The sequence below is a fragment of the Anarrhichthys ocellatus genome, unplaced genomic scaffold (genome assembly GCF_004355925.1).
Source record: "Anarrhichthys ocellatus isolate YVR2014 unplaced genomic scaffold, GSC_Weel_1.0 scaffold22, whole genome shotgun sequence".
NCBI lineage: Eukaryota > Metazoa > Chordata > Actinopteri > Perciformes > Anarhichadidae > Anarrhichthys > Anarrhichthys ocellatus.
Window position 1 is genome coordinate 5,365,595 of NW_022280052.1, and position 9,986 is coordinate 5,375,580.

At 41.5% G+C, this 9,986-nt stretch overlaps 1 protein-coding gene and 1 non-coding gene across 2 annotated transcripts; both read right to left on the reverse strand.

The window, feature by feature from the left end:
* LOC116390304 (uro-adherence factor A) lies at nucleotides 1–8,541 on the reverse strand. Its single transcript, XM_031859822.1, has 9 exons — nucleotides 8,148–8,541; nucleotides 7,410–7,562; nucleotides 7,092–7,197; nucleotides 6,840–6,963; nucleotides 3,845–6,232; nucleotides 3,372–3,540; nucleotides 2,662–2,824; nucleotides 2,434–2,566; nucleotides 1–1,673 (listed from the first exon to the last, which is right to left on the reverse strand). Exons 1-9 carry the CDS (start codon nucleotides 8,210–8,212, stop codon nucleotides 1,507–1,509), a joined length of 3,468 nt encoding a protein of 1,155 aa, XP_031715682.1. The 5' UTR covers nucleotides 8,213–8,541; the 3' UTR covers nucleotides 1–1,506.
* Nucleotides 8,542–9,123: 582 nt separating this feature from the next.
* On the reverse strand, nucleotides 9,124–9,242 carry LOC116390309 (5S ribosomal RNA). Its single transcript, XR_004213151.1, has one exon. It is a non-coding gene; the product is annotated as a 5S ribosomal RNA (ribosomal RNA).
* Nucleotides 9,243–9,986: the final 744 nt, after the last annotated feature.

Below are 9,986 nucleotides of genomic sequence, written 5' to 3' on the forward strand. Positions count from 1 at the left end.
TTCAACCAGTTCAGGTTTATGTCATAATATGTATTTTTCTTTTTACTAGATTTACACAAATCCAAAAAAACAGGTCAAGGAAGTACAGCAGTTAATGATCATAATGAAAAGAGAGCAATCCATAACATGTATGCATAAATGATGTACACATGAATGATACATGTATGTTTGACAAATAAAATTCAATGCAATTCATTTCATAATTAAAAGTAAATGTCACAGATCAGGTGTTTTACTCGCTGATTTCATGCTTTGATTTTCTTGAAACTGGGGATAAGGATGTAAAAAACGATATTTCTAAAACACAAAATTATGTTTTGAACAGTTAATATTGATGCATTTTGTGTGAAATAAAGAATATGTGCAGCCTCCAGATAATTGATCAAGTGCATTACCCTGGGGAGATGATAAATGATTTTGAAGCCCGCTGACCATGAACATAAATTGGTAGACCATGACATGACATGGGGAGACAATTTTTCAGAAAACTTCTATTTGGCATTGATTTAACTAAGTAACAACCTGATATAGATTATGTCATCAAATAACGTCTGTAACCCAATGATGTGTGACTAATACAAACTAGTTCTGCTACCAACTTGGCCAGTCTACCCATTTTAACATGGTAAGTGCTGCTGTACTACCGACAAACTTAACCATGCGGTTCTACAGAGCTCATTGTAATGACACATCTAAAAGAAATGTATACACACAGACAACTATCACTATTAGACACTATCATATCATTGGCTTTTAACAATAAAAGAAAATAGCACAACAAAATAAATGGAAAGCCAGCCATGTAAGCAAATATCACATTTTACACATTAAGTTTCTAAAACTATACACTATACACAAAATTATAATACTAAGAACCAGTTACCAGCCTCTGCTTACTTTCTAAATAACACCCTCCCAGCTTGTTTTGCTTTTTTTGTGACACAAGCTGATTTGATGATACTGAAAGGCCTTTGAATGTGTTGTGGAACAATTTGAATCCGTCTTTAGTGCCACAGAGAACCAAGTGTCTGTCTGGGAAGAATGTTTTTGGGAACTAACTTTATCATGCTTATTTGCTGTGACTTTTGAAAGACCTGCAGTCTACCAATTTTGATTGTGTTCATGTTCATCAATCCATATATTTTGCCATATTATTCCACCCTTAAGTTTTTTTGAGGAATCAATATTCGTGTCACATCTGGGCAGATGATTAAAAGCAATGTAATGAAGAAATCCATCTCCAAAGAAATCAGGCAGTTTTGATATTACCACGTTATAAAAAATGGATTTACTTTAAAATGGAAAAGAAGAAAGATGATCTTAATCCCTGAGTAATTTACACAGTTCATTTATAGCAGAAAGACAATTACACTGCGGGTAACAGCTCCAGAGAGCTGGATTTTGTAAACCCCACCTAGTGCAACAAAGAAGAATTACTTTGTAACCCTGAACTAGTGGTATGACCTCCTTTGTGCTGCTGTTCATACCCCCCTCCAGTGGGAGTCACTACTGTCTGATGTCTGCCGGTCTGAGCTGTCTCTCACCCTCAGCCAGAAAGATCTGCATGGCCCGGTAGAGCAGGTGGACGCCGAGGTCCCGCTTCTTCTTCACCTGCCAGTTGGACACCACGCCATAGAAATCCCCTCGCTTCTGATTGGTGAGCATCTTCAATCCTGGGACAATTAAAGAATCAAAAAGGTTATTGACATGCTGCACCGGTGTAATTCTATGTCAGAGTTAGTGGTTTTATTTGTGTTCGTTTTTGGATTTTCCTTAAATCCCACTTTCATTTTTACAGAATGTTTTCTTCTATTTCATTTATGAGTCATACATGCAAGGGTATATGTATTGTTGGTGCTGATTTTGGTGTTGACAATTTCAAAAATAAATCATACACTGATAAAAATGGGGTACAGCAAAACGATTAAAGATCTATTAAAGATGCTGTAAGATAAAACCCAATAAAACCAAGGTTGTGGTTGTTGTACGGAAGGTACGATTGCATATGTTTGATTTCTAAAAAATTGGGAAAATTACACTATAGTGAGATTATAAGCAACTTGCAATTTTTCAAAAAGAAAACAAGGCAGAACGTGTAACATATAACCATTAGCATTTTAGAAACACAGTTGACAGGTTATTAAATAGTTAATTTGTCAAATTAATCCCATTGACCTAATTTTTGGCAACTGCACACAACAAATCTACAAACAGAAGCTGTCATGGGAATTTAAAAAGTGAGTATACATATTCTTGTTTCATGGATTTGGCTGAACGTTCTCATTAAAAAAAAGGCATTGACGGGGTGATTTAGGACCCTGATACAAAGCAGATGGAGAAAGTATTGAAACAGGAATTTTCCATTAGATTAAATGGCTGTTTGCTACTTAACAGAGATAATTGGTGATGAGTTTCATCCCTTGTTGTACTCACCGATGGCCTCCACCATGCAGGCCTCTCTTGTGAAAGCCTCCACTGGAATGACATTCTGGAAACAATGCAGAGAGATGACGCCCTGCTCGGCATTCCACACCTGAAGGATATGCTGCACTTTGGTGCACAATTTCTGTCAAACAGAGAAGGGACAGTATTTTATAGACATATTCTATTTATTTAATTCATTTAAATCTGATCAAGACTGATCAGTGTGTGCTGCCTCACCTTGGAAGTCTTGTCTCCTTTGAAGTACTCTAAAGCCTCATACAGGTGGCTGTAGGGCCGGGAGCGTTTCCCTTTGCCCACGTAAAATATAGCGTGGATAAATGTCTGGAAACACTCCTGTGGAGTCATGGTGTGACTGCGGAACGGGAGGTTTTTCGTCACTCTGGCGGAGAAAAAAAAAAAAAAAAAGAGATCCATTTTATTGTACTTTGAGGGTGAAAAGTGTTTATCTGTGTTAAAGAGAAGTGGTGGTTAAAACATAAATGAGGAAACAAGCTATTCCTAAAGATACACTGGGAATTAAACATTGCTTAAAGTGTAGTGTTAGCTCTGTTTACCTTATGAAAAGTGATATGATAATGTAGCCTGAACACATAAATGGAGATGAGTTTATACTGCTCTCACAACTGAGAAACTGTTGATTTGGCAAATGTTTTGCCTGATTTTTCAGCTTTTTTTTTTTTAAACATCCCAGTGACATTTATGATAAATGACAACGGACAAAGCTAGGTACTTTCTCTGATTATGGGACAAAAAAAATGTAAATTGCTTTTCATACACAAGAGAGCCTCGTGTTCTGATTACAAGCACTGGGTTGTAGAAATGATTTCCATGCAAAATAAGAATGGCATCATCTCATCACTTCATGCTAAATATCTATCCTCAGAGAGCCGCCTGGAAAGAAAGACACAAATCAAGAGCCAGCAGACCTCGGGTCGAGCAGCAGGTAGTTGAAACTGGACTTGATGATGCCCTCCCTCCACTTCCTGTTTTGATCCGGTTGGTCAAACTGCTGGCACAAAGCTTGCTCGTCAGCCTTGCAATCAGGCAGCTCGAAGGTCCGCAGGGCCCGACACAATTCTGGACTATAACCTAAATCTACAGAAATTAAATAATAGAACATAAGAAAATGACTTGTGTCAGTGACATGGTTGATAAGCTAAATGATAATAATTGTATCAGTATAGCTCATTAAGAAATACGTTTTTCACAGGACAAACATTTAAATAGAAGCATAATTCTGAATATACATTTCAAAAACATTTTTTAATCCATTTATCTCCTCACACACTTCCCATCTCAGCCCCAAAACTGCTCACAATCTAACACGATCATTACCTAGTCATAGCACAGGTTAGGTAAGTAGTAATCAAGGACTTTAAAAGACGAGCACAAGCCTTACCCGTTTGTGGCTGGTCTAACTGCCTCTGGGGATGTGGCGATTGGGAGTTTGACTCCTGCAACAGGCAACACAGCCGCCGCATGTAAACGGGCCTGGTACGGCGGCCGATAGGGCCCGGGCTCTCCCCCAGCTCTAGCAGCCTCAATCTCAGCTCCTTGTCCGTCATCCCTTTTGTCTCTGCCAACAGCCTGTCCTCGGCATTTTCCTCCTTCTGTGGCACCATCTGGGGCGTCTGGTTCTCCTTTCCGCCGTCGACCGTGTCACTCTGCATGGAGCGCCAATCATAGAGGACGGTCTCCTCGCCGCCGCTACTAGTACTCATGCTGGAGCTGAGCGAGGTGTTTGCTGTAGGCGGGACGTGGGTCTCGATCAGCTTGTGGCCCTGTTCCGAATCGGTGTAGAGGTACTCCACCGGTTCGTCCGGGTCGTGAATGAGCGGACGCCCTCCGGGGGTGTAAGACAGGTTAGCCAGGTGCTGAGGCCTGCGGCAGCTCGACAGTCGGCTCATGCTGTACCTGGGGGTGCATCCGGTGCCTGGAGTGCAAGGTAGGTCGGAATCTTCCCTGGACTTCCGTGGGGAAAAATAGGTGGAGCTGGATGAAGATGAGCTGCAGTCCTCAGTGATCCAGACATCTTCTTTTTTTAGGCTATCTAATTTGTCCTCACAGGGAGCATCATTTACGTGATTCTTTGTTGTTGCCTCATCTGTGCTTGTCAGATCATCGGTCAGTACATCCCTGCCTTCAGCAAGATCATGGCCTTGCATGGCCAGTATCACCTCTGCAAGGTTTCTTTCATAAGCATCCATTGAAGAGTCCTGGTTTTCCTCCAGTATGACTGTGTCGGACAAAGTCTGCGATTGAGAGGCAGAGTCCGTTACGCTGTTGGAGAGGACGAGCGTGTCAGCTTGGCTATCGCTAACACTTGAACCAGCTCCGAGGGTGCTGGACTGTGTGTCCGTGCAATCAGCAGAAAACTTGACTCCTCCTACCGCGTCGTTCCCCGAATAGGACGGCGTATAACAATGTGCATGTGGTGAACTGTAAAGGTCTGCACGGCTCTGAGTTCTGGGCGTCTGGCGGCGTGTTCGGACTGGTGTGGGGAGGGTCACTTCAAACAAAGAAGACGCGATGTGGAGGCTCTCGGAGGGTCTGCTCGTTCTCAGTGAGCAGCGACTCAACCTCGAGCGAGTCCTGCCTGTTACAAAAGGACTTAGTGTGACTGCAAGGTCGACGTTTTCCTGTAGCGCCTCGGCTGCATCATTCAACGGGGTGTCTGCCACCGGCTGACCAACGCCACACTCACTTGAAGTGTCAAGAACAGGCCTACTACAAGGTTCAAACAAGTCATCGTTTGGGTGTGCTTCAGACAACACCAGTTGATCACACATACCTTGTACATGCACTTTAGTTTCAAGTTTTGAATCCATCTGGGGTTCTGTTTGAACAGGTGGTAGATTCAAGTCTTGCCCTGCAAATTTAGAATCAGAGTCTGTAGAAATCGGAATCTTTTCGTTGGATTCAGCCGCAAGAGAACCCCCCTTTAGTAAAAGATGTCTGGGGTGTACAGAAGCATCCAGTGTACTGGTGTAATGGTCGCTCTCACAGCTACTGTAATGACTACTACCAGACCCACTGCTGCTCACGTCAACATGGGAAAGGACTGGCTGTTCTGGTATATTCCCCTGAGCCTCTTTCACACATTCACCCTCCTGTTCATCATCACTCTCTGTCAAAGCACAGTGACTGACGACCGTTTTCTCCATGTCCTCCTCTGTGCTTTCACTGCTCTCCCTGCAAAAAACATAAACGTGATCTGGCGATGTGACGTCGATGCCCTGCTTGTGTAAAACGGTGGCCATGCGTTCTGAATCCAGGAAGTCAGAGTACTCGCACATGTCAAAAGGTAAGTCGCTGGTGCACGGGCTGCCATCAACACCGGGCGGCTGTGTGGGAGATTCAGAATTAAAAACAGGGAAATATTCATCGACATTTCTGAAGCTCACGCTCTTGCGACTCGCTCGCAGCAAGTGAAATGATGGGAGAGTGTCTCTTCTAGAGGGGGAGATTCTGCAATCGGTTGCAGCTGCAGGTCCCACTGCAGACATGCGAGTGCTCGATAGTATGGAGGGACCTTCAGATGCACAATGTGAGGCGGCATTGTTCCAGTACTGGCTGTTATGCCTCTTAGTGTCCATGTCACAAAGCCCGTTATATGACATTCCTCTGCAATCTGGCCTTCCGTTAATGTTAGATAGGTTGAAAAATGATGAGCGCCTTGTGCTGCTCAATGGGGCTTCACCAAAGTCACTTATCATAGAAGAGTGGGAACTGAAGCTGCTGTCTGATTCAGGATAGCTGGACGTGTCCGTTTGGTCTGAATACACAGCTATGGAGAAAATACAGAAACCTAAATTAACACGGTTTCCTACAAAAGGTAAAATATTACTACCAGCCAGCCAAATTCTTGAAACTGTTTTGCAGCAACTCCTGTTTATAAACTGGAGGAAGGTTTGGCAGATAGCCATGTATACATTTGTTTATTTGACTGGAAAATAATGAGTGCTCGTGGCAAATTTTGGAGTAAATTAGGAACTGATGACAAGTATTGACTATATATATATATATATATATATATACATACATACATACTGTATATAGTCAATACTGTGTGTGTGTGTCTTTACATTTCAAGGGATTTGGGAAGTAAACACTTGAGATTGTTGTGCAATCACTGTAATTATTGTAGCATTACTATGTTATGACAATCCGCTTGAAGCTGACGTTAAACACTTGACCGGCTGAATACATATTACTGCAAAATACTATTACTATAATATCTCTGTTCATAACACTACTGGATATGTATCGTTTTCTTCACGTTTATGAAATAACACAAGTTGGAAAAATTGACTTTGCAATTCAAGTGGTGCGTTTCAGATGAAGTGCTTTAAGTAACCCCTAACAAAACAAAGGCTTCAAAGAGACTTTCTTACAGTATTGGAATTGAGGTGACTCGTCTTCCTCCGTGTCCACCGAGCTAAACTGGTACTCCTGAAGGAGCTGGGCACATTTTCGATTCTCCTGTTGCTCTGCAAGCTGCCCTGGTGTATCCCCTTCCTAAATAAATTGAGGAGATAACAGGTGTAAACCAAACATTTAAAGCCATTATAATGAGATATCTTGTTACAGCGCAGGTGTGGCAGCATTTATGGAAAATGATTAATAACGCTAAAAACAAAGCTTACGTTATGTTTAATGTTTGGGTTCCCTCCATTCATCAAGAGCAGCTTCAGATTTTGATAACATCCCCACAGTGCAGCAATGTGAAGAGGAGTCAGGCCTTCTGATGACCTGGGAGAAGTACAAGAAATCACAACTTTACATTATGCTCAAAGATTTTTTAATAGTGGCTTGTGACAATATTTTATGTTTTAATGGAAAGTTACTGCAGGTTTTAAGTGATGCAAAAAGTCTGTGGAAGATAAATGGGTTCTGTAGTTACACAGGAAAATGATCTCACAAGGTGACATGGTGCTTTCTCTTGTCACTATTTATAACCACACCTGATATTGGGGTCCGCTCCATATTGCAGCAACATTTTCAAACAGCGCGTGTTCTTCTCAGTCTCTTTGCCAGCAGCCAAATGTATCGCAGCCACCCCTTTACTGCCCACCAGGTGGGGGCATGCACCTTGTGAAAGAAGCAGCAGCACAGCTCTGCCAACGAAGAGACATCTGTTACAATCTGGCATGCATTGTGGAATACAGCTTCATTGTATTGAAAAAGGGGGCATGCTATCCTGCTTAATGTTGCAGTCTGGATTAAGTCAATGTTAGTTTACCTCAGGTTGCTGGCTTTATGTGTACAACATATGATACACTATATCTTTAGAGCAGTCTTCAGGCTAGTGCATGAGTGAGACGTGTTAACGTTACAGTGCAAAAGGGTAACAACCTGAAAGTACATGTGGACATTATCATACACAAACTGCACCGTTTAAAGGAAACCGTGATCAGGAGCAGACCCACAGGAAACACGTTTCAGTTCAAGTTATGTGGTTTTGAGGACTTCACAGACCCCAAACACGTACTAAGGAAGTGATTACATTTAAGCAAGGACTGAAAAAACTTGTTTCGTTCATGAAATACTCAATTTGCTCCCACTATCAGGAAAATAACTAGGGTTACGTTAAGATCGTGTAAGACGGCTAGCTACGCAAATAAATGCGTGTACGATCTGTCGCGTCGCATCAACAAAAGGCATGTCTAGACAAAACAAAGAGAGAGGGAGCTGAACGTCACCTCGGTTCTCCATCCTTCACAGCTTTACACAGTTGACTTTCGAGCCTCCTCTTCTTTCGATCCATGACCAACGTTTATCCCAGTGTTAAATGTCTACGGTCGAGTATCTGCATATTCCGAATTAGCCCATCGTTGAGAGCCCATGCGGCAAGCTACGGATAACCTTTCATCGAGGCGAGCTAAGAATGCTACGACTGACTTGCAGAAACATATTCAACTGCACTCATTAAATTACGTTTGCATGTGCAGTTAGCCAACAGTCGTTGTGTTGTATCCTTAGTTGTGTAAGAGATGTACCGCTATTGTTTTGACCGGTTGTTTATCCAAGTAATCTTAGCTCTCGAGGAAAAGACGACTATTTTCGTTAAAATTCCCTCCAAGCACACAAACTCCTCCTTCTTTCTGGCAGCAGGCGGAAGTCCCGCCCTTTGCTTTCTCTGATTGGACAATGCTTTAATTTCACCTTTTATCTACTTATCAGAGCCAGTTCCTGTATGACTGCTTATCACCTCCTTCTACTTAAAGTTTGAATCAAATAAAAGTGTTTTTTTAAGATGACCTATTAAGCATATAATCTTAGATATACCCTAATTTCCAGTTAAAAATCACATGTTGCAGTTGTTTTATTCACTCTCAGTCAAAAGGTTCATGGCACAAATGTTTGCTACAGGGATTGTGCAAAGACATACTTTATGTTTTGGGCAAAATACTATGTTTATTTTTGGTTTGATTATCCCACAATAAATGTTGTGTCTTGTGTGTTCATTGCATACTTTTTTTATAAAGTTATGTTTTAGTAACAAGACACTCACAAGCCACCTAAAACTACACTATTTGCATAATAGCAATGGAAGGTGACATAAATGTGACCTATTACAATATGCTTATTATACACATATATATATATATATATATATATGCCTACAACAATGGCAATTGCCCTGTCAAGTTGGGTGATTGGGATGAGAAAATAAAAAGCTTACAGCACCTGGTATTCCCAGGCGGTCTCCCATCCAAGTACTGACCAGGCCCTACCCTGCTTAGCTTCCGAGATCAGACGAGATCGGGCGTGTTCAGGGTGGTATGGCCGTAAGCGAAGAAACTGTCTACCAAAGGGCCCTTTAAAGACACTCTAACAGCACTTTCTGCTATTCTGTCTTTGCAAAGAGGGAGCACCTATTGCCCGGAACACAAACAAACACTCTCGCTATGGTGAAAAAGCAATTGCCTTGATACCATACGCTGTCAATGTTACGTTAATACAGGCTGGATATACCAATTAAGGTTTTGTAAGAAAAAATTAAAAGCCTGACATCATAAAACATGACAAGAGAAAATGACGTGAAATAAAGACTGATAAAAGAATCACAGCAACCATTTTAATGGAGTGTTACAATTCATGCCTCTATGCAGTAATGACATACATGCTTTTCATAATCAATCAATCAATCAAAAGCTTTATTGTCATGTAAGCACAATAAAATCACGGTTGTGTTTGATTAACTGGTTGAGTTCATGACAAGGTTATCTGAACAAGAAGAAATACTTAAAATGTCAGTGATCTCAAAGTGCAACTATACAGCTATTAAATAGTACATAGAACATACAGTGTAAAGCAGTGATTCACAACTGACCCGTTTTCAGTGGGTCGCGGGCCTTTGCCTGACAATAAAAAGAAAAAAAAAAAAGTTGTGATTTTATTTTGAAGGGCATTTTTTATGCAGCGGAATTATTCCAGCATTTACGGTACTTGTTCAGCGGTGCAGGACAAACACCGACCAATGCGTTGTGAATTACATCACGTGATGAAGCTCAGCCAATCAAATATGAGTATTCTGA

Excerpts from the sequence above, each read along its gene's own strand:
- LOC116390304 (XM_031859822.1), bottom strand. The coding sequence starts at position 8,212 with ATGGATCGAAAGAAGAGGAGGCTCGAAAGTCAACTGTGTAAAGCTGTG. Across the intron at positions 6,233-6,839 it reads GTCACCTCAATTCCAATACT|CTGTGTATTCAGACCAAACG; the intron begins GTAAGAAAGTCT and ends TTTTCTCCATAG. Across the intron at positions 2,567-2,661 it reads AAGGAGACAAGACTTCCAAG|AAATTGTGCACCAAAGTGCA; the intron begins GTGAGGCAGCAC and ends TCTGTTTGACAG.